This window comes from Corvus brachyrhynchos, unplaced genomic scaffold (genome assembly GCF_000691975.1).
Source record: "Corvus brachyrhynchos isolate BGI_N302 unplaced genomic scaffold, ASM69197v1 scaffold302, whole genome shotgun sequence".
NCBI lineage: Eukaryota > Metazoa > Chordata > Aves > Passeriformes > Corvidae > Corvus > Corvus brachyrhynchos.
Genome location: NW_008237244.1, coordinates 4,859,324 through 4,884,267, shown reverse-complemented (window position 1 = coordinate 4,884,267; position 24,944 = coordinate 4,859,324). Strand labels below are relative to the sequence as shown.

General features: G+C 38.0%; 1 protein-coding gene across 1 annotated transcript in view; it reads right to left on the bottom strand.

Moving 5' to 3' along the window:
• Window positions 1–1,449: 1,449 nt before the first annotated feature.
• The window catches only part of KIAA1429 (KIAA1429 ortholog), a 24,361-nt gene continuing 866 nt past the window's right edge, over window positions 1,450–24,944 (bottom strand). Inside the window, exons 2-23 of the mRNA XM_017730394.1 lie at window positions 22,960–23,075; window positions 22,622–22,708; window positions 22,166–22,214; window positions 21,539–21,707; window positions 20,507–20,629; window positions 19,381–19,683; window positions 17,524–18,676; window positions 15,997–16,488; window positions 15,092–15,246; window positions 13,037–13,119; window positions 12,489–12,582; window positions 11,809–12,353; window positions 11,017–11,252; window positions 10,026–10,278; window positions 8,261–8,478; window positions 6,943–7,075; window positions 6,182–6,334; window positions 4,381–4,541; window positions 4,024–4,120; window positions 2,913–3,079; window positions 2,427–2,758; window positions 1,450–1,584 (exon numbers count right to left, since the gene is read on the bottom strand). Of these exons, the coding sequence (XP_017585883.1) occupies window positions 1,451–1,584; window positions 2,427–2,758; window positions 2,913–3,079; window positions 4,024–4,120; window positions 4,381–4,541; window positions 6,182–6,334; window positions 6,943–7,075; window positions 8,261–8,478; window positions 10,026–10,278; window positions 11,017–11,252; window positions 11,809–12,353; window positions 12,489–12,582; window positions 13,037–13,119; window positions 15,092–15,246; window positions 15,997–16,488; window positions 17,524–18,676; window positions 19,381–19,683; window positions 20,507–20,629; window positions 21,539–21,707; window positions 22,166–22,214; window positions 22,622–22,708; window positions 22,960–23,075 (5,253 nt within the window). The 3' untranslated portion in view covers window position 1,450. The remainder of the gene's footprint in view (window positions 1,585–2,426; window positions 2,759–2,912; window positions 3,080–4,023; window positions 4,121–4,380; window positions 4,542–6,181; window positions 6,335–6,942; window positions 7,076–8,260; window positions 8,479–10,025; window positions 10,279–11,016; window positions 11,253–11,808; window positions 12,354–12,488; window positions 12,583–13,036; window positions 13,120–15,091; window positions 15,247–15,996; window positions 16,489–17,523; window positions 18,677–19,380; window positions 19,684–20,506; window positions 20,630–21,538; window positions 21,708–22,165; window positions 22,215–22,621; window positions 22,709–22,959; window positions 23,076–24,944) is intronic.

Sequence of the window (24,944 nt, the reverse complement as noted above, 5' to 3'; positions counted from 1 at the left end):
ATTGCTCAGGTTATACATCTGTGTCTCTGCCCTCTCCTCAGCTGTGTTGGGCAGAGGAGAGGCAGGCAACAAATTATCTCCAGATTCTCCAATGATATGAGTATCTTGCTTTTTAACTGAAAGTATACAGTGCTTTCCAATGAATAACTCTTGTGCTCCTTATGCATGGGCTGGAGTTGTAAAGTAAGTGACGGAATGTTGACTTATTCTCCCTTAAGTTAGTGAGAGATTTTATTCAAATTTTACCTGGTGTGGGACTTAGAAGTTTCTAATCTCATTACCCAAGAAGTACAACAAAACCTACATAAATTACATTTCCATTTGTATTCTTTAACAGATTAATTAATTTCAGTCAATTTTCTATCATCAGCTACTTCACCTGATGGCAGATACACTTCATTCATTAATAACCCAGACCGGCTAACAAAATAACAAAGGAAAAAAAGGGTTAATGGCTCTAAACCTGAGAGAAAAGAACAAAATTGCCTTACATACATATTTTTAAATTTTCTTGCAGTAATAAGTCACACACAAAACACTTGCACCTTTCTTTTGGCACAATTAATATTTAAGAAGTCCTTCAAGTCTTAACTCAAAGAGCTGCTTTACTGAGTATTGTCTACTGAAATCCACAAAAAAATTGAAACATTCTTTCAAAAGCAACAAAAAATTTACAATTGTACACAAAAAGTCTTGAATTTTATTGAAATTTCAAGTCTTGTATCAAACAAAAGCTTTTTCTTCAGACAAAAATATTCTCTTGGTGTCCTCCAGATACCAGAAACTCTGAATTGGTCCATTAGTGACGCTGCTTTCTTTGTCATCTTCACAGAAGTCCACAAGGTTGAGCTGTTCCACCATTAGGTCTTATTTTATCGTGTGAAGGAACGTACATGACGACCTCTTCCACTGCCTCCACTAACAAACTTTCCTCTTGAGCCACCACTGCTACTACTATTAGCACTTGTCCAAGACGGTCCAATTCCTCCGCGGCCTCTGGAAGCACGATCGCGAGGACTCGGTCGGTAGCCTTAAAGCAAAGAAAAGTATACTCAGTTGGAAAAAAAAAAAAAAAAAGCCCTAGGCGGAGAAGCTGCTGCGAAAGCGTAAGAAACAAAAAGAGGATGAGATACAAACAGCGTCTGTTTCCTCCTTTTAATTTTCACTTTTCTTTTAGGCAAGCACTGCTGCTTTAATTGCGCTATGATTACCATGGAGGTACGAAGACAACCGAATGACAAAAGTCTGAGTGCAAAATTAAGATTCTGCGATCAAGTGTTCAATTCAGCAAGTTCTATGGGTTACAGGGCAGGTCGTATGAAAGCACGTATTTGACACAGTCTCAGTGACAACTGTTCATATATGCTTAAAACATTTGCTGAATTTCAAGGTGTCTGCAGCATCCTTGCATGGTTTCATTTGTAAAGCAAAAATGAAATTCAAGGAATTCTCATGGTCTCAGTGGTGGCAGTGGACCCCTGTTAAAATTGCTTTGACCACCTCTACTGTCATTGTAGGTTCCCCTGGGCGTACTCTGTGCACTCCAGCTTGAGCCTCGAGCGCCCTCACGACGACTGTAATTTCCTAGATAGGGAGAGAAAAACCAACACACTGTTGAGCAAACATCACTGGGTTTGGGTTTTTTTCCATTTCAATCTTCACAGTACTCAGGGTGGTAACATAATATTTACACAATTTAAATAGATAAAGATACTCTGTATCAACATACCCACAGTATTCCAGCTTGAAGTCTACAAATTACTCTATTCTGCACAGAATCGGGGGAACAGATCTATTTATCAGGCAAGGACTCAAGTTTAAAAGAATTCCACATTATCTAGTGTATTAACACAGATTATACTTTCAGATTTTGAGGTGAAGTAAATCCTAGTATTTGTAAGTTTATAAATGGAAGCCTTTTCTGTTTCTACTTTGCAAGGACTTGCCCTAATTATGGGATGGAAGGAAAAGGAATGCAATCTTGTCTATGTATGAAAGAAACTTAACACTCTGTAGGCTACAATCTCCAGGTTCACTGAAAATTTCATCTTATTCTTGTCAGGATCTTCCATCTTTTTATTCCAAAGCCTCATTTTAACCCAGATATGTACTGTGTTGCTTGATTTCAGGAACTACCATGTCACAAAAGGCAGGGAAGCACTCCAACAGTTTCTAAAACAGATGACTCCTTTTGTAAAAAAGAGGCAGAGAGGCAGCATGGGAATTCACAGCCTTGTTTCAATTGCACAGCTTTGGAGGTTCTCACCTTCAAGAGAGCCTTTCCTAGTGCTAAACAACTCATTCCAACAACACTGCTTCAGGAAGATCTCACACTGGGGATGATGAACTGCTAGGAAATTGGGTTAGTATTACTGAAGCAATTTTAGCATGCATTTACTCCAGTTCTAGTACAGGAACCAACATACCTTTTGAAGCAGGTGGTGTAAAGAACCTGTTCTGACTGTGAAAAGCTCCTCGTCCTCCACGATTCCCTGAGAACCCACCACGCGAAGAAATCTTCTGTGACACTTTTGGTGGCCTTTTGGCTGGTGGTATCCCATCTGGAGCAACCACTTCTTTGCTCTCTGCAGCAACAAAATCATCCACATGCATGGAGGGTGGCCTGCTTGTGTTCTGTTTCCTCTGACGGAAGATATCGTGTGGTCGAATTCCTTGTCCAAATCCTCCCCTTCCTCTTCCTCTGGGTGGTGGCACAACATGAGCTCTCTTTGCAGGCTCTATGTACTCAGATTTCCCACTGTCATGACAAGCCATGAGTTAGTTAATGTAACACTGTACTACTGATGGTCAGGCATTCTCCATATTGGAGATGCAATTTGAAAGGTATTGGACATTTTGACAACGTACAAATCAGTGCTGAAGACACTGTTAACTCATTGAACTCATTTTACCTTGAAGTTATGAAGGTCTCATGCTTGTGCTTGCCGAGCTTGAAGCCTTTTGTGGTTTTTGTGCGTCCAGGAGATGATGGTTCTGACAAAAATGACCTCTCCAATTCAGCTTGCAAGTCAAAGTCACTGCAGCCCTTCTCTGACAGTTCAATTAAATCAACTTTTACCTTCAATGAGAGAATTTAGTTTTATCAAAACAGTCATTACTAGCACCTCCAAAAAACAAAAAGAGCAGCAGTAACAAAACAAAACAAGCAGCAGAGCTGCAGCAAAATTATCTTGACTGATCTGAACACAAAAGCAGTGAAGGGCATAGCTCTCAAATATGAACATCTGTCTTGTCATTTAATGACCTGCAGTGGGATAATTCTCTTGCTTAAGTTACAGCCCTATAAATTTATAAATGTCACTTGTATACAAGAATCAACCATTCTGGTTTTGCTTAAGAAATTAAAACACAACTATATTGCACATTAATTAAAAGAGTAAAACTAAAAAAAGAATAAAGGCAATGAAGTCAACAGAAACTGATTATTTCTCACACAAGAAATTAAGACACTGCCAATTCCTTAGTTTTAAAAAACCAAGAATGCAAATGTATTTTTCACTATTAGCTTTAAAGTTTAGATAATAAAAGTTTCAAAAACTGTGAAAAGCTTTTGTTCATGTAGTTTCATTTACTACTGCCATGTTTCCCACTTTTGTCACATCATAGCAAAGATTTAAATTTTAAAAAGTGTAGCTATCAGGCTTTTGTGGATATTACTGCAATGACAGAAGACAAGCAATGAGAAGAAATTAAATCACATTCTTTTCTACATTTAATACAAATTGATGAAAAGCCTCAACAGCAGTGCAAAAGCAGTTTGGGACTGACACAGAAACTGTTCCCCTAGGGTAGTGCAAAAGGTCCTGATTTTGTAGCTGCTTCCAAGTCAACCTGAAGGCATTTGATAGCCCCTTTACCAAATGCCAACCTCTCTATCTGGGTCAGTTTAGAAAGGTGAGCTCAGGGAAACAAACCATTTGGCCATATGAATTTCTGATGCTACTAGTTCAGATTAACCCTCATTCTTAAATTCACTTCAGATATGTTAATGAAGCCTTTTACCATATCCAAGTCAGTGTCTATTTCTTCAGCCTGAAAGGGTGAGAACCACATGGACTTCAGCTGGTCATCCATCACATCTGCCAACACGTATGTAGTCCTACAACAAAACAATGCCCAAGGCCTGTTTGGTTATGAACCACAACCAACTGCAAGCGTACACAGCACCACAGAACCTGGGGTGAACATTGCTGCCTTACCCTTGATGCTTACATGACATTCAATACATTGGGCCTAGTGGGTAGTAGTGACAACAGTGCTGTTTAGATCTTGTTTTTAACATAGTTAATTTATGTATGCATAAATTACTCCATTTTCTTAAGTAAATCACAGGTAAGCTGACACACTTAACCATTTTACCTGTTGTTAAACAAATTCTGAAGAGAGTCTGGTGCAGAAAGAGTAGGCTCAACATCTTGGTCACTCAGTGGACAAGAATCACCTGCTGATTCCAACATCTGCCTCACTCCAACAATGTTGTCCAGTAAGGATTCAAGGCCATCATCTTCCTTAGAACGATCCTATGTCAACACAGAACAAGTCAGAACTTTTTCTCCTCCTCAGAGAAGGAAGCACACTCTGCTTATTTATACAAAAAGGGGGAAGGTACTATACAACAGTCTATCCAGCCACAAACAGTGAAACCAAGACACCCAAGTACACAAACAACAGCAGAGAGCTCCTGGATGTGATATTATACCACGTCACCACACACACATTCTAGGTTTCATTCCCAGTTGATGCAATATCCGTTATAACAGTCCCAAGGAAGACATTGCCCCAGGTTTTATTTAAGAAGCTCTCTGTTAAAGCATTCCAATGTCTGTTGTTTCTCATTCAAAACAATTGTGGCTTTTAATCTCTTACCATAGATGTAGGCAGCCAGGGAAGGGACAGAAGGGAATATAGCACTGGAAAGGCATTTGTGATCAATAGGCTGTGAAGCAGCTGTTTCATGGACTCTCTTAAAGTAGCTATCTATTGCATGGCTGCCATCAGTTACACAGAATCAGATTTGAATATTAGTTTGCAGTTTTAATCACAAAAAGTTGGATGCATTGAATTTTGCATGTCCTCTAGTCCAATCCCCACCCTCACTGCTTGAAGCAGGACTATCATCAAAGCCAGATCAGGTCAGCCATAACTTTATCCAGCCATGTCTAAAAGAAGTGCCAGTGACGGAGAGCACACAGCCACACTGACCTGTTCAGTGCTTCACTTCTCTCTCAGTCATTAACTTTTTTTTCCCCAATGTCAACCTGAACCTCAGAAGCCACAATCTGGGGGCATTGCCCCTCGATTTATCATTTGGAATTACCAAAAGAAGTTTGATTCCACCATCTTTGTTACTATCTCCCCAAATAGCTGTGGGAAACTCTGAAATAGCTCCTGCACCCTCTTAACCAGGCTAAACAAGCCCAGCTTCTTCCTTCTCTCTCTCTGTAGCACATGTGCTGTAGGTCCCTGACCACCTTGGTAGAACCCTCTCCAGTCTCCCCAGGTCTCTCTAGAACTTGTGAGAGGGCAAAGCTGGCTAAAGGTGAACACAACACTCTACATGAGAGGTCAGCAGCATCCTGTGGAGGGAGACAGTAAGGTCCCTGGAAGTGCTGACCATGCTCCTTCCAGGATGGCTCAGAACACACTCACTTGTTTCTAGTGACCGTGCACTGGCAGCCCACATCCAACCTATCAACCAACATAACCACCCAGCCCTTTTCAGCCCAGACTGCTATCCTCCTTTCACTGCAGACCTTTGCATTTTTCCTAGTAAGTCACACAAACCTTCTGCTAAATCAATCCTAAAATGTTTATTGAGGTCTCCCTGGATTGAGGCTTTGCTGTACGTCAGATTAGTCACCCCCCCATCCTACAAATTCACTGAAGATGTATCCATTTTTCAGGCTTCTGATGAAAACATCCAACAATATCCAGCCCCCAGTATTAATTCCACTTGTTACCACCAGTAACATCAAGTAACATCAAGCCATTGCTAAGCCAGGGCTCCTGTTGTTTATTACATTAATAATCTGCTTCACCACTACCCTACACCCTCTGCTGTTGGCATTTGCTGCCTTCCATGACACCATTAACTGCCTCAGATCTTAGGACATGCATACAGAAAACTGCAACATCAACCTGGTTATTTGAATTCTTTTACCATAACATGTTTCTCCAGATCAAGAAGCAGGTTTTCTGGGGTTTCTTCTTTGTTCTGCAGTAGATGTTTTAACTCTGCAGTGGTAAGACCCAGCGTTCTGCCTGGATGGGATCCATCTGTTTCCATAAGGCTTCCATCATCTCCACAACATCCCTGAAATATTTGACAGTTGGGGAATAAGTACACAAATGTTGTATTTGTGGACTGCAAACCCCTTTGAATTCAAACACACATTAGAGCAAATCTAGTAAAATGAGTTACCTCTTGATTTAAAAACATATGATGTAAATTATTTTAACGAAGTACATTTCAACAGGCAAGTTTATATACTGCATCAAGATGAAAGCAACCCTTTCCCGTAAAAGATGAGGTCTGTATCACAGAATTAACAAGTATTTTATAGTCCTTTCTATACTACATATCAGTATAGCAACTCTCTAACAGGATGCTGTGAATCTAAAACTGGGACACCACAGCATACTATTCACTTAGGAAAGTGAATAGTAGGAAATCAGTATGAACCGATAGGCTCTTCTTCCCGCTGAAAAACCCTCTTACTAACTAAACATACATTCTGCCCAGCTCTCACAGATTTCATTAAAAACTAAATAAAGATGGCACTGACACTACTGATGGAAAAGCCTTACCCAGCAATCTGCAGAATCAACTGCTTTCTGAAATAATTGTTCCTGAACATGTCTCACACCGCAGGTTTCAGAGAAGTGCAGCTGAGTTTAAGTATTCAATACATATTCACTTACCAGCGTATCAGAGTTTAGAATCTGCCGCATAAAATCCAAAAATGAAGAGGCGAGTTCACCCGTGTCTTTGCTGAAACTAGTTATTACTCGCTTTAATACAGTGTACAGAGCATTGCTGTGTTTTCTTAGAGAGCTGTTTGAAAAACAAAGAGAGAAAATACTTTATTAGTACATACATTGTTACCATTCCACCATAACTAGTTATAAGGAAAATAAACTTGACAAATTTTACAAGTATCAAGTTGATCTTTGATTACAAAGCTGGAGCTTCACTATTTTCTCTGTACTAGACTCCCATTTTCACCAGTACCCTCTGCATTTATTTCAGACTGCACATACACAGCTATATATACTACCTCCAAAACATTCAAAAAATTATAATTTCATCTTCGGCAGAAAAGGGACTGAAGTACTGAAGTACAGAAATATGTGTTTGCACAAAGACCTTATGTATGAAGCAGGATCATGCTTGCAGCTACAATTTCACTGCATACCATGATGCCTAACTGCAGAAAACAAACTGTAAAGGCAACATGAACACAGAAATAGCAAGGCTGTGCACTGAAGCTGACATCTGGACACATGGGATCATAGAAAGAACAGCATCTGTAACTTGCTAATTTTTCATTGGTGGTTGTATGGCTTCTTACATCCAACAGCACTGCTTAAAGTGCTTTGAACAACACTGTACTGACAAGGCTCCTTTTTCTCTCTGCAAACCTCACCTTTTTGCCTCTGCACCTCAACTTCAGCAAACAGAAACAGGTCCAAATATAGAATAAATAATCCAGTGTCAAAATAACACAATATGGTCCAATGCACATATATGTTCTGTTCCAAGTGAGTGGAGTTAACAAAAATAGTTTGGAAAAAAACAAACTCATTTCTAAGGCCTTAATTGTCTGGAGGTCAGAACACTCGGGGAAGTACAAACTGAATCTCCTAAAAATAGAGGAATTACAGACAGTTCTCCAGTGTTCCAGATGAGAGCTCTGTGAGTGTCTCAAAAAGGAAAGAACAAGAGCACTATATCTCATTCGAATCCTCCAGGCTTGGAGTGGGGAAACAGACTGTACAAACCTTTTTTCAATGCTTTGTTTGCTTCTCGAAATAAAGTGCTTCTGTGTGCATACTGCAGAAATTACTGAGAGTGTGAAGGAAGACCAAAATACTGAGTAAAACACTGAGGTCCCAAAGAGAAACAAAAGCTTAGGTGCCTTATCCTCAACATTTTCTACTAAGCATGTAGGAAATTATTTTGCACTACAGAAGTTTTTAAACAATTTTAAGCTGTCAGTGATATCATAAAATACCATACCTCTTCAAGTGGTAGAAGCCATAGTCATGCTCTGTAAGGAACATCATTGTTCGGATGCATGTCAGCAGACAACTGTAACTGCTCTCAGAATTCATTAATGTTTCCATCAGACAGTCACAAATTAAGGGCATCAGCTCTTTGCTTGGTAAGGAGTTGGAAAGCTGCTCTAATTCAGACACAGAGCCTTCTGATGAACTTGGTAAAATAAGTGCAATATCCTAAAAGAATGATTATTACACACATAGTAAAAATGCATTCTGTATGCCTGTAGTAAGTATAAACCATACATGAAGTCAAAAGCACTGAGTTCTTTCACTATCCCTTTATCATCTTATTCCAGTATTTCAGTTATTACTGACCAGCAAAATACTAATCTAGAGAATTCTTTTTATGCAGTTCTGTTAAGGGTTACAAACCGTTATTTATTTCTAAAACATAGAAGATTCAAATTCTGAAATATTGTAGCAGAGCTACAAACAAAAGCCAAACAGTCATTGGGTAACATACACAGTTTCCTGCCTAGGTAGTCAATGTGTCCCTCAATCTCAAAACACTGGTCAAAACACAGGAAGAGGCTGAAGTCCCTTGGCTGGTTCAGCCTACAGAAGAGAAGGCTGAAGGGTGACCTGACAGTAATCTACAAGTGCCTCAAGGGGAGCAGCAGCAGGGCAGGTGCTCTCCTCCCTCTGGTGACCAGCAGGACACCAGGAAATGGAATGAAGCTGCATCAAGGGACGTTCAGGTTGGACATTAGGAAAAGGTTCTTCACTGAGAAGTTGGTCAGTCACTGGAACAGGGTCCTCAGTGATGTGGTTAGGCACCAAGCCTGTCAGAGTTCAGAGAGCACCTGGATGACACTCTTAGTCATGGTTTAGTTTTAGATATTATTGCAAAGGACAGGGAGTTGGATTTGATGATCCTTATGGGTCCCTTCCAATTTGAAATATTATTTAATTCTGTGGTTCTGTGAAAATTAAGAGGCTGCAGACACCACCTAGGAAGTCTAGCACCTACTGTCACTTCCATATTTTACATAAAATAAAACAAGACTGATTTTCACAATGAATTTGTATGGGCAGAGAGATCTTGTTTATATGCAAATGGCTGATTATCTCTACTGACCAACAACATCCAAACGTCTTTTGTGTAACTGGGTAAGCACTAGATCAAATAAATACACGCACTAGTGACACAAATAATGACATGCAAATCTGTGCACACGTTAATGAGAAACTACTAAGGCTAGTCTATAAATCAATTTTCAACTAACATTTCTTATCTTGCTCTAGAGAAACTTCTGCCTTTTTTTAATGGAGGAGTTTTATGGTACCAGCATAGCATACACATCTTCATATTTGGAATACATTTTCAAGAGGTTTCAGTTAGACCCCTAAGAGATATATATATATTTTTAACTAGGTAAGAAGTGAACAGTGACAACTCAAGTTTTGTCAGTGGCCCACACGGAGAAATTACATCCATCTCAGCCGATCAGAGAGGCAATCTTTGTGCCATTCAGTTTCTGGTCTCTGATGAGCTACCAGAACAGTGGAAGACAAGTCATGAAATGGAAAGCATTTACATTCAAGACCAAGAAGGCAGTAAATCTGCCAAAGCAGCCAACCATGCACACTTTTTCTTCTCGTGTTTTAACAATGCTGATTATTTTTAATTTTGGAAAAAAAAAAGGTACTTAAGAAACAATCTTATTTAATTTGTCTGCTACAATAATCAACACACATTATGCATTAAATATAGAAAATACCTGATCACAGAGGGACTGCAAAAGGGAAGTTACATATTCAGCACACTGTTGATGAGTGACATTGTCCCCAGCTGATCGCATCAAAGCCAAGAGCTCCTGGAAAACCTCTGCATATTTTTCATCTCCTTTATTAGTTCCATTGATAAGATGCAAAATAGCCAATTTACAAGCTTTATGTGAAGCCAGGGCGTCCAATAAAGCGAGCAATCGAGTGGTCTGTCCAGTGTACTGTTTCTCTTTATCTTCTGTGTTGCTGAAAGGGTATCAGTGCACTGTGAAAAAGCTGTTTTAAAGTGATCTAAGAAACTATAGAAACAACCATCACAGGAGTCATATAATTATGCATTTTAGAAAAAAATCCACCTAGTCTGCATACTTAAACTTACAGTTCCATTTACTTTTTGCAAACTGCTCAACTTTCACTAAAGAATTTCTGGTCACATCATAAATTAATTAATCTACTATGCATTTAACACACTGTAGGGCATCTAATTGAGTAAGATAAATACGCTTTTATATAAACAGTATCTCTGTGGATAACGGTGCTTTTAAAGGAAGAGCACTCATTGTTTCAAAACCCTCTGAATCTCTATCATTCAACTTCCTCCAGTTTACAAACATCTACACATATGTAATCCCAGTATAGCAAACCTTACTGGCCTACTTTTCTTATTCGTGTCTTACAGGTCCTTAAAAGCACTTCATAGGCGAGATGAGGCTTTGCAAGGCCAGCCTGAAGAAAACCTTCCTAAAATACTTACCACAAACACACAACATGAAACTGTCTACATCACAACTTAAAGGATGAGCTGGTTCTCTGGCAACCTTAAGCATTATCACGACTCAGCACATAGCACCGGACTGAGAATTCATTCAGCCCATAATGAACAGTATTTCCAAAAGTATTTTCCTCCTGCAAAATCTACTCCGCAGAAGCAAGGTGAATTTAACAGTTCATTAACGAAATCTTTGCAAGAGAAAACAAAAATACCTTTGCAGGTCTTCTACAATTAGATCCAATACCGTCCTCATGATGAGGAGAGCAGTAGGTGAAGCCAAGTCACACAGCTGAACACAAATACGCCTCAACATATGCTGAATGGGCTGGCAAGACGAACCAGAGAAGGATCGAACGATCTCCTGTATCAGCTTGGCCTGCACGTGGAGGTGCATACTCCACAGCTTCCGGGTGTTGAGTGCCACTGCAATATCATGGGCTTCTATTACCTGCAGGAATAGAAGGGCAGCAGGGTTTTTCCTGTTAATTTTTATGGTAAAACCTGAATTCTATCACAACGTATAAACAAAAACTAAGTATGAGTACTGTCCTCATTAAAAACATGGAATGCCATTTTCACTGTCACCAAACGACAGGACATGATGCCAGTAAATTAGGTATTCCTTCAGGAGCATGGGTTGTCACACACCTTTCATGCTTACTTATGAAGGATCACAAATCCAAGATCCATGACAAAAGAAAGAAGAGCCTTAATATACCAAGTTCAGCATTCAGAATTAAATTAAAAGCTTTCAGAGACAGTCTAGATAATCTCACAAGGGACAAAAGAACAACATATGACTGCTAACTTAAGAAAATGCCAAATAATACCAATTTTGTTTCTGCTGAAAAAGACTTATCTACAAAGAATCTCTATGAGCACAAATGCTTTGCAAGAACTTTAATTCATCCTTTCACAAATCTGTTTTTTCCACCACTGCAAAAATGGTCAAAGGATTATAAACAATAAAAATTCTTTAAAAACTAAATACATCTAAATTATACCTGAGTAGTTTGCATCGGCAGTGGAAGAGGCAACAATTCTGAAAGCAGTATAAGTCCAGAGAAAAAGCCTTCAGGAATTCTCAAAATTGAAGAGAGAACTTCCTTCAGCATTAAAGACCAAGTATTGTTCGCCAAAGTTTCCTCAGAAATGGTAAGTTTTTCATTAACACCCTGTGTAAAAGTCAGTAAGATATCAACAATGTCATTCTGGATTTTTTGTTCATCGCTATCTAAGCGGCCTGAGAGAGGAATAGAGCAGAGGAGCATGTGTAAAGAAACAAGTGCTGCAGGAACACGCATGTCCTTGAATTCAAAGGATCCACCCCTCAGCAGTTCTGTTAGCATTGTCTTAAGGAGAGTAAGTGTGCAGCGGGCCATAGAAATAGTAGTAACTCTGTGCAGCGTGGTGCCCATGTTGACATGGAGTCGCCAAGGCTGAATAAGGATGCTGTTCAGCTTCTGTAACACCCGGATGAAGGTGTCCATTCCCTCGGAAGAGAAGAGCTGAATAACAGCAAGGTTCCATTTAAGGTCTTTCTGTTGACCTGTACAGAAAAGAAATAACATTTCTGCATGTCTAATTTCTCCTGTTTCTCACAGTTACACTTTAGCCAGGTTTAAGTAGAAGGCTCAAAGAAGTAAGGTTTGTACTTTAACCTGTACAAATACATCAGCCGTACCTTCTACCAGCGGCGGTGGACATGCAATATGACAAAGAACACGAAGTGCAGTGGGAAGACCAACTCCATCTGGGGTCATCAAACTGTCAATATTCTTTTAGGGGAACAGAAAAAGAAAAAAGGGAAGAGCCTGTATTACAAGGAAGGACTTTATGAGTATATTGCTACCTTAGTATTCAAATTCTGTATTTAGTTACTGTAAGTATATCACAAAATTTAAGTTTAATTATTTCGCCTTTTGGAAAGCAGTCATATATAAGGCAGAAACAAAAAAAAAGAGCATCAACATTTGCATTGTGATTTACAGGAAGCTAAAAGATTTAAATGACCTTTGCATTGTACATTTACCTTAGATTTTGTTTCAATAAATGTAACAATGCAAGACCCAGCTTAGATCATAAGCTTTAACAAAAACATCTATTTTGGATAACAGTATGTATTTTTAAATATCATATGTTAGTACAAATCTAAGACAAAATACCAGACTACAAAAGGTCTAAGCTTATAGAACATAAGTAAAAGATAGCATCTACTTGTATTTTACTGACCTGTTTGATATATTCAATAAGATTTGGAATACAATTTATTTCAAATCTAAGGTTTTTCAAAGGCTCAAGCCACTTGCTGAGCTCTAGGGAAAAAAAAAAGACTTAAGTCAGTGAATTCATGATCATAAAACCTTTTTCAATCAAAATGTACCTAATTTACACAATAGGTACTAAAGCCAAGTGTGAAATGTGTGAGGCACACTACCTCTGTAGCCAGCTGAAAAGCATCAACAAAAATAAAAGTTTAGAACAGGCAATATATGCATACAGACAAAATTTGGCTCAAGTCAATCTGAAGGCTCAATTAATTTTCATCTCACTATCTACATTATCTGTAATTAAACATTTTTTATGAAAGACACTAAGGGGCACTGTCAGCTAAAGAAAAGAACCCAAACACATTCCCCTTAATGTACAGAATAGGTTTTTTACAAACGGAGTACAAAACTTCTATTAAATGCCGACATGGAGCCAATCTCTGCTCTGTACTCCACTCATGCTAGAAGTCCTTATAGATTATCGGTCTCTCTCTTAGTCCAGAATAACCTGAAAGTCCCAGGTTTTTGGAACAAGAGATTTGAAGATTTAAAACCCATCGTTCCTGAAAGTATTTAAAAGAACATGAAGATCAAGTGGATATGAACTGATGACTCAGACTGTTTTCACAATTTGGTTTAATAAACTAGCCCTGCTTCTCATAAAGCGGTCTGATGATCAGGAGAGGAGTAAAATAAGAGCATGGCAGAGGAGAGATTCAAACTAAAACTTTGAAGAATTCTGATTTCTTCCAGTACATTTAAGTTTTGGAAGAAATTATTGGTATGTCTAAACAAGTAACCAGTGCAGAGCACAACTTTGGACATCAGACAACATTCAGATGTCAGAATAGGCCCCAGCAGGATTTTTCTGAGTGACCCAGGTCTGATCTGAAAGTCAACACAAGCTGACACCAAGACAGAGCTTGGATGTCAAAAGATGTAGTAACAGGGTAACATGGACCACCATGCCTGTTGACCTAGGTGCCTTAAAACAGTCCCAGGACTATTTATTAGTAAAGACCCTGTCAGACTACATCGCTGTCCTGGTTCCAGCTGGGATAGAGCTTGTTTTCCTCCTAGTAGCTGGTACAGTGCTGTGGTTTGGATTCAGCATGAGAACAACATTGATAGCACACTGATGTTTTGGTTGTTGCTAAGTTGTGCTTACTCTAAGTCAAGCACTTTCCAGTGTCTCATGCTCTGTGAATGAGGAGCTGCACAAGAAGCTGGGAGGGAGCACAGCCAGGAGAGCAGACCCAAACTGGCCAAAGGGATATTCCATACCACAGGATGTCATGTTCAGTATGAAAACTGGGAGAGTTGCCTGGAAGGGGCTCATCACTGCTCAGTAAGGGGCTGGGCATTGATCAGCAGGTGGTGGGAAATTACTTTATGTATCACTTGTTTTCTTGGATTTTATCTCTTCTCTCCTGTTTACTACAATTATTATTGTTGTTATCATTAGTATTATTAGTATATAATATATATCATTATATTATTATTATTATTATATGTTACTCCTTTTCAATTATTTAACTTCTTATCTCTATCCGTGAGTTTTACTTGTTTTTCCCTGATTCTCCTCCTCATCCAGCTGGGGGTGGGTGGGGGAGTGAGCAACAGTGGTGTGGTACGTAGTTTCCAGTGGGGATTAAACCACAACAATAACAAGAGTGAACAAAAATAAGATTAGGCTCACTGACTAGCTAGTCCACTTTTACAGAAATTTGCTCTCCTATTACCAACACAGTTTGAATAACTTCAAACTTCCTCTAATTATCCAAAATTCATGGTAGCTATTTTACTTGCAAAATAATTTAAGTATAAATAATTTCCTATTTAACTCTCACTAAGAGAAAAAAAATTACATATTATCTCAGTGACTCAACTGATCAGATGCAACTGGAAAAGTAATTTCATTATCCAAACCAGACAACTGTGAAGCACCAATTATCCACATAAAAAAGATTTCTTCTATACATTCAAACAATTCAGTTGATAATTACACATACTGTACCTTGCAACTTGGTGTTATTTTCGTCTGCTTTACAAAGCTTCAGCAAAGGTGCTGAGTGCTGTTCCAGCATTTGGACATCACTGGAAGACTGTACCACCAGCAAAACAAGGATGCAGGCATAATTATAAGCAACTGACTTCTTAGACTTTGAGTCTCTGAAACAACAATAAGGAATTTCTTTAGATCTCAGCTAATACAACTGGATATCTGTTAGATTTTCATTATCTGACCCCTAAAAATCTATGTACAGAACTTCTACCTTCAACAAGGATTGCCCCACATAATTATCAATGAAAGAAACCCAGACAGTTTCCTCCTATGCTTTTTGGTGAGTGAACACTTTCTGCTACATTATACACATTCATATTTACTTCAGCATCAACAAACCATGAGATCCAGCCAAGTGGCATGCAAATATTTTTCTGTAACTTCATCTGTTTCACAAATCATTTTAAAATCACTGCTACCTAAAGTAGTACAACTGCCCGTCCAGAGAAAACAATGACTGTATTTAACATTTACAAGAACTTGAAGAATTGAGAGATCCCCACCCCAGAGTAGTGTATACTCTGTGTACCCAGTCAAACCTTTTGTTTCACAGGCAACATTTTATGCTTGAATGAAAACTGCCTACTTACTGATTTTTTCATATAACCAAAAGTCTGCCCTACATATATTACAAGAACTTTGTTGATGACCTACACAGATTTGGGGTATTAAATACTTGATTACAAATGACAGGCCTGATTTTGTATTACATTCTTCTACTTAAAAGTTGTTCTGGTTTTAAATAAAAACATCATGATCTAAAAGAAAAATATTTTAGATGTACTGAATTATTTATAAAAGATAGATACTTTTAAAATGAAAAAAAACTACAGGAAATAAATAAATGCATACATTACCCTAAAGCTTCTTTGGAATAGTACTCCATTAAAGTAATAAGACTTTGGAGATTTTTTTCTAGACTGAATACATGAGCTACAGCAGATCTTCCTACAGGGTTAAAGGTGATCAAGTAAAGGTTGTGAAGTGTTCCCAACAGATCTGAGTGGTCAGTCTCCTCGCTGGCTGTGCATCGCTGGAAGTGGCAGAACAATTCTGAAATGCACTGTAATGTCTGTGTTGAATGCAGGAGCCACAGGGCAAAAGTATCCTCGTTGGCACCATCTGACTGCAGACCTTCCTCTTGATCTGGATCAGAAAACTGACAAAGTGCTCTAACCAACAAGTTTGTTGCTTCGTGCTCAGAAATAAAGAAAAGAAGACCCTTCTGTGACTGTGCCAGGAAACGCAATATATCTCGGACAGCTTGAAGCACACCTGGATGAGCACCTGTCACTGGAAGAGACAGCAGCAAAGTAATGCATTCCAAGAAGTGGTGACTATGAAGGTATCTGAAAAAAAAAAATCAAACCAAAACCAGGAAAAGAATCAGCAATGCTACAAATATTTGTGCACACTGCACAATAACATTATATAAAACTACATACCTTCTAGCTTCAGTACTTATTGCTGTGTGGACTACAAGAAATAATAACTAATTATGAAGTAGTACAAAATTTAAACCTTACAAAACATAATTGCTATATTATTTACAAGAAATAAATCCTAGAATTCTGATCTTCATTAAAAAACCCCAAACAAAAAAAACCTCAACCCTATATACACACAAAACAGGACATTATATTTCATTAAATCTGCTGCATTTGAATTGTCATCAATGCCAGATCCAATGTTTTAAATGTGCTAGGAAATCAATCATTATAGCATATCTAGCAGTGATTTTTGAACACTCTTTGTGTGTAGATACTTGTATTCAGCCATGACCAACACAACTATTACCAAAGACATCTGTCAGCATTTAGAGAAATACTTTCCAGACAGAAACTTGCAGAGAAAGAACCCATGGGATGTTTTAACTGGCTGAAGGCAGGCAGGCCTCAGCTCCTCTGCCTGTGCTGTGTAACAGTGAGCTACGCTGACACAGCCGCATGACTTCTGAGTCTGGCTTGCATCTTGCCACCTCAACATGCAGACTGAGGGATTCCAGACCTATTTTATCCACACACATAGACATGCTCCAAAATGACAAATGAAATACCCTATGTTTACAACCATTTTCAAATTGGACAGCACCTAGCACAACTGGTCAGCATCTATGAATGCGACTGAAGGGCAAGCATGTTACCAGTAATAAGGAGATGCTGACTTCCGGCTAGGTGCATTCTAGGTTGATAGAAAGCCAACAAAATAACAGGTACATTAACTTATCGAACTCTCTCAGACTTCAAATGCACAATCTAGAATCTTCCAATAAAGAATTAAGTGAAATATCTAGCAAAGTGTTATTCAACAAAGTCACCCCTGAAATACATCTCTACCAAGCTGGAGGAAATACACTCTAGAAATTGAATTTGCAACTGCCATACCTAAACAGGACAGGGTAAGGATCATCCCTTTCTGGAGGGCCTGTAATGCGTGCCATGGTTGGGAAAGATTTCACAGGTGGCTGAATCATCGTATGAGGAGCAGTTTCCATCAAATGAAAGATCTCTTCAAGAAGACTAACAAGTTTTTCCATCTCTCCTTCACTTATATTAGAAGATTCCAAAAGATGATCCATGTCCATAGGAGCCTCCACATCATTTTCATATTCTTGGTTGGTTCTTTCAAGTCCTGCCAAGTCCTGGTCCTGCTCTGGCTCTGTGTGGTTAGGAAGAGGAGGAGTGTTCTCTGCTAACTGATCAACCACCTTTTTAATGTCTGACAGAATCTCGTAGAAGTGACATTTCTGGAGAATTGCAGAACCAGCTGTAACAACTCGCACAGTCTGATCTAACAGTATGAGTTCCAGGAGTTTCTGATAACCACTTTTTTCATGTACATCTGCGCCGCCTCTTAGAAACATTTCCATTCCCTCAGTCATACTAATGACACTATCCAAAGCTTTAAAAGCATTAAGTTTAAGGGAGGATGATACATGATCTGCAAACAACAGTTCAAACAACACATTAATAACTCCTGCCTGCAAGAGTGCCGTTATTCCTTGAGTCCCACATTCTCCTAATGAAGATACCAATTTTGTCCCAGCTTTGAGTTGTCGAACGTTCAAAGCAATGGGCTGTTTGAGAGCCACCTGAAGGTTTAAAGCTTGAAGGGTCCAGTCTACTAGCTGGGTAATATAGTCTTGCTTTGTGTCTTTCACCAGCAGGTAGCTCAATTCTTTTACTATTAAACTTGGAATTTCTTCTAATGCAGTGACCCACTTTGCACCCCTTTCCTCTTGATATAATTCCAACAGTTCAGTTAATTTAACTGAGCCTTCCACTGCCCCTGAATTTTCTTTTTCTGGGTCTTGGTCCTTTATTTTAGCAACTTCATTTTCAAACACAGTCTTGTAAGGGCAGCTGAAGTATAAAAGTGGTCCAAGCTCCTTTTCAAAAGGTTCATATGTCACAGGAGGCACAGATGCCAGATCCTCAGGAGTATATTCAATATCAAAGCTTGGATATTTAAATGTTTCACGTTCCAGATCAGCAATTACATCTTCATCACTTGAAATCTGCTCATAGCCATCGTCTCCTAAAAAGAGAAAGATTAAGTTACCAAATCAGCTATGAATAAACCAGATCATAACTTCAGAGAATATCTTCCAAATACAAAGTAATGGTTTATTTTATACAAATATTACTAGCTAGAGAACAATCACACTCTAACATACAAAAAGCCTTCTCTTTCAAGATACGAGTGAAAGCCCCATCTGACAGGTTTTTTTATGTAATAATGGAGTCATTTAAAAGAATGTATAAAGCAAAAAGTTTAACTAGAGTACACATTACTACAAGTATATTGTCCAATTTTCCTCCTGTGATTGCATCTATCATAAAACTTCCAACCCGAAATTTTTGCATAGACATGGGTGAGATCCTTAAGTAATACAAGAAGATGGTGACTAACTTTATTACACAAACAATTTCATTTGGTTTTTACTTAAATAATCTTTCACCCCTTTCCTACATTTTTAAACAAAATGTAACAAGACTGAATGTTCATTCTCACCTATACAACTGTATTTATTTTCCTCTATTTATAGAAAGTTTTACTATAAAACAATACATATTCCACAGCAAAATACTGTTCTTGAGAGAGGTCAGGACCACAGATTAGGCAATGTTGCAATAACCAAGGGAAAAATATTCAGCTCCCTTTGCACATATTCTTCATGAAGGTGCTGCCATCAAAATTTCATAAACCTCTATTTTTTTTCTAAACTCTTTACAACTTACCATCACCTTCTTCCTCCTCTTCACCCTCTTCTTCATCTTCATCATCTTCCTCCTCCTCCTCTTCTTCCTCATCAGCAATACTCTCTACTGTATGACCATCATCATCATCATCATCATCATCATCCTCATCCTCCTCCTCCTCAACATCCACATCATCATCATCTTCCCCTTCTTCTGGTTGATCTTCCTCTACTTCTCCATCATCAGAATACTGGCTTTCTTGATGAATGGATGTTCGATCAGGAGAAATCGGCTCAAAGTAATCCTCCCTATGGTCCACATCATCATCTTTTTCCCCAACCACTAAAAATAGATACAAAGTTTCAGAAATAAGAGGATTTGTCTGAAATCCAAAGACATCAAACAGGACTAGCCCTATGAGTGGATCCCATCTGGTCCCGTACACTTGGGCTGACCATTCCCTCCTTGATTATTGAGGGTTCATTCTCCTCCCCGTGTCTGTCTTCCAGCCCAGGGTACCTGGAGAATGATTGATCTTCCAACTAAAGACTGAGGCAAAGAAGTCATTAACTACCTCAGCCTTTTCCACATCCTTTGTCACCATGTATCCCCCTGCATCCAATAAAGGAGATTCCCCTCAGCCCTCCTTTTTTTTTGCTAACGTATTTATAGAAATATTTTTATTGTCTTTAATAGCAATATATATGTTTTAGCTTTCTGCATCACATATACCAGAGATGCAAAAAAGGCATCTTGAAAATCTTCAGGTGATTTGACTGAACACAATCACTTAGTACAGCAAGACTATGCATATGTAGAGTTCTTAGCACTTTTAACCAATACAGAGACTGGGTAACTTGGCAGATGCTGCAGAATAATGGAGAAGGACAACGGACAGCAGAGTCAACAGAACACTGATATAAAACATGAGCAGCATGTTCAACAGTGCATTGATCAACAGCCAATATTCTCAATCTACTGTCTTTTAAAATGATGCAATTTAACGGCCAAAACTTTTTTTTTTTCCAAATCCCTTTCCTAAAACTGAATCTGTCCAGCAGAAGTAACAGCAGACAGGAAACTTCACACTGGGAAGGAACACAGAATTCTGCCTCCTCTAAGCAATGATGTGCAGCAAATAAAACACAGTCTGTTCTCATTCTACCTGACACTGGCATAGGTTCATCCTCATCATCATCAGGAGGAGGAGGGCCTGGAGGTGTCCTTGGTCCCCTAGGTTGTGGTCTTGGAGGACTGCCATTGAATTGGTCTTCTTTCTCTCCATCAACTATATTTATTGGGAAAATAAAAACTTGCTTTTAATGAAACCACAGGAATAAAAGCAGAAAATTTTGGGGTTTCAGTGCTACTTTTGACTAGGGAACACCATTGCCCAGCTTTTATTTTATCTTTATTCTGCATTATGTGAGGCAACTTTCCAAAGCCACTTTTGATTAAGTAATTTTTGATGTAAACAAGAACTACATCAATAAACAAGCTTATTAACACTACTGATTTTTTAATATAATACTTGTTTAAAACTTACATGAGTAATTGCCAATTTTGATTTTGACACTACTCATATTGCAACTCTATCAATAATATCTGAATTGCTTCTAAAAAAAGTTTACATTTTACTCAACTGGTTTTTACAACTGTTTTTTACTACACATAGTATTCAAAATTTTGAAGTCTTCTAGCCATACTTTGAACAATAGTTCAAATTTTAAATCTAAAACCAAAATTGAAGCAGAAACTAGACCATGGATTCTATTCATGGCCGTTCCAAAACCAGTGCTGAGCACTCTTTTGTAATGTACTTTATACCAGTCAGATAAGCAAAGTTAACTACCACTGTGAAAATTTCTTGTTATGATTTTAATACTATTCTAATCACTTTTTTTTTGATATTCCAATCATCATTTTGATGAGTTCACACAAGTTAAACTGCATTTTGACTATCCAAAGTAACAAGCAACAGATCAAACGAATCACTCTCATAAAAACACTGGATGAGACCCTACTTAAAATCATTCAATATAAATCTAGAAGACCATATGAAACTAAAGACATAATAAAGAAAAATGAAAGCCACTGTAATCTAAAATGTGGAAGAATTGGGGATTTGATTTTCAGATGGGATACTGTAACACTGATTTTTAAAAGAAAAAAGTCTCTGTCTTCCCCCAAGGCTCACCATGTTTTGGATTTCTTTTCAATCCAGGCTGTTGCTGGGGAGGTGGAGGTGGAGGGGGTGGTGGAGGAGGTGACTCTCTCTCATGAGTTATTACCCTGTCAACTGAGCCATATATTGCCAAAGTCAGACAGTTGTACCACCCTCTAAGAACCAATCCATCCGTGTTGACCTGTTTGTTTTTAGAAAAAAAAAAAAAGAAAAAACACTTAAAGACAACTTCAAAAGAGTTACTCTAGTATCACTGCATCAATATCTGCATAAAAGCCAAAAGAAAAATCCAACATTAAAATACCTCTTTACCCCACATTTTGAAAAGTGAGAAAACTTTAAACACATCAATCATTGCAACAAATAATCTTTCTCTAAAAGCATTAAATTCCTTGCACTATAACTACTGCCTAGGTAGATCCCTAATCTACTACAGCCTATTAATGAAAAAAAAAAAGAAAAAACCAACAAAAAATCACAAGACTCTAAAATAAAGAGTATCTAAACTACAGGCAGGTTTTAGGAGAAGGTTTGAAACAACAAACACTTTACACAGTGCTAACACACCACATGCAACCATATTTATACCTAAAAGACAGATATGCAGGGAAAGAAGAGGTTTAAATCACACTGTATTACCTTTGCATTGGGCCTGAAAATAATTGAAGTGTTTTCATCATATTCAAGGCTGTTAAATAAAAGATACAAAGTCATGCTTCATTAATATTAAGCATGTTTACAGAAATAAAACACAGCACTACTAATCACACAAGCCAACAATAAAACACTGGACAAATACATACTATTAAAAGCAAGAGTGCAAAATCACTTATTTCTACAGAATTCTTTGCATTAATATATATGGGCTCTGTAAATTTAAAAATAACATAAGCTTTTCTTAAATTTTAAGCATAAACCTCTCTCCTTCGAAACAGATCGGAGGAAAAGAATAAGAGCACAAACTAGCAAAGTTCAAACCAAATACGAAAGTCATGGGAGATACAGGATTGTCTATTGTGCATTTCCTGCACTATAAAAATTTTCAGGAAGAAAAGGTAGATAATGAAGTCACACACTAATCTTGAAAGAACTTACCTTCCCAGCCGATCAAAAACAGGGGCACTTGGTTTGCTGACATTGTTGAAAAACAAGTCCAGTTGAAACGAATGGGGGGACGTCTCTCTAGAAACAGATTAGAAGTAAAATTGAATTAGATGGGTTCCTTATCAGAGTAAGCAGGACTACAAAGGAAAAAAAAAAAAAACACAACAAAATTATACTGTTTAACTAACTCCCCAAAATAATTACAAGTTCAGCAAACACATAAATGCATTTTACATTTTTATGTAGGAAGGTCTATTGAGATAGAAAAGTTCAAGAAAAAAATAAGAGGAAGATTTTCCTGAATCTGATACCTGGTATCTTTCACTTACCCATAAGCCCTGTTGTCAGGCAAACTTGTGTGAGCTCTCACTCCTGGAGGAATGACACGGACTTCATTTATGTAAACCACGCATGGAAAACGAACCACATCAATATTGGTACTTTGCTACAAAACAAAGAATAAGCAAAGTCTAGGAAATGTAAAACATGAACAACACCATGTACTTGTGTTCTCTACTAATGGAACTAAGGTTGCAATCTTAATAATAAAATTCAATTCTATAAAATGCTAAACACTGATAAACACAGAAAAATTAGACAGAATGTTAGAGAGAAAAAATGTAATTTAATATAATGTGGGCATTTTTCATATATTTAACACTATTTTTTCATAGAAAATGTTACTGATTTATTTACTTAATTTACTACTTTTATTTGAAAGAATCTTTTAAACAGTAACAGGTTGTTTTCACCAGACAGAAGGTATGTGTGGTGTAATTCTAAACATTAACAAATATCATATTTCAAATATAATATTAGAAATTATAATGGTACTGTAAGCCAATTTTGCTAGACCTGTACAAAAATTCCATATGCTGTGTATTTTTCCAATTTTGCAACACCTGAAAACCTTTAGCAAATATCATTTCTGCTTACCACACAAAAACAGCAAGTATAAAGAATTCTTATACACTCCAAAAAGGTGTTTGAGCAAACTAGGAAGTTATTAAAGTTACAGTGGCTTTCCATGTAGCAGCTACCAAAAAATTAATGCTGGAAGTCTCTCACTAAATTCACCACATTAGGTCTTACTGCATTTATCCATCATGTTTACCATATATATGCCCATAAAACAGTACATATATATAACTTTATGTTCAGCTGTAAACATATAAAGACTTTCTTAGCAGAATCATGTTTCCAATTAGCAAACTGAATTAGCAGACTTATAGGAAAAAAAAACCCCAAACCACTGATCTAAGTGTCTACTAACACAACTAAAAATGAAAATTACAAAACAGGTTGATCTGCAGTCGAAATGTATCTCTTTCACCACAATCAGAAAGCAAATGAAACCAGCAGAAAGCATGGAAGTACTAAAATTTTTAGAAAGCTAGTAAGCAATGAAACAGGTAAAGTGGAGTTTTAAAAGAAGTTTTTAAGATATGGTTTTGGGCATGTATTACTGCCTACTAACAAGAAACATCTATACAAACATTTTTTAGCACACAATGCAAGACCTTGGCCTATGGGCTGATGTGTTAGAAGCTGGATGGTGGAACCAAAGGAATCCAACTAGGACAGGAGCACAGACACAGGAACAGGGCGAGTGCAGGCTGCACAGAGTGAGGGCTGTGGGAGATCATCTGTGCCTCTAAAAAAGATCTGAGTCATGCGGGAGACTCGGATTTCTGGAGGAAGGGCTGCTGCTGGGAACCCTCATCCCCAGGAGCACCGCACAAATAAAAACAAGTTCCTCTTTAAATGATACAGGATTATACCCTGACAGCCATGCATCAACATCACCAAAACAGCAAGTGAATTCAATTCATTTTTCCTACTAAACCTTAAGAAAGACCCTCAACAGTAGTTAAACTGCATAGCTAAGCCAAATAAATAATTTTATTCAGAAACACAGCAGTAGTTTTCAGGAACTGTAAGTTCCAGTGCAACACTCACAATCCACATAGCGGAAAAATTAGCGTAACATAAAGGCTTTCAAGAAACACGTAAAATACAGAAGGTTCAGGTTTGGATAATGTCACTGGCAAGAACGAAAGTGACAGAAAATGATTAAAAAATAACAGGATTAAAAATGTTCAAGAGAATATAATGTCCTGGAGAGGTACAAGAGTGGCTACTGCTTCTACCCAGGGGAACAGCAGTAGCTAGTATTCCCTGCCTAACATTGTCTCAAATAGCAGAATTAAAAATACCCATGGGCCTACCTGATCCAGACAGCTAGAAGACTCCTGAATAACTTTTCAATCGCATTTAATTGCAGCGTGAGCTCAAAATACTCCCTTTTCTTTCC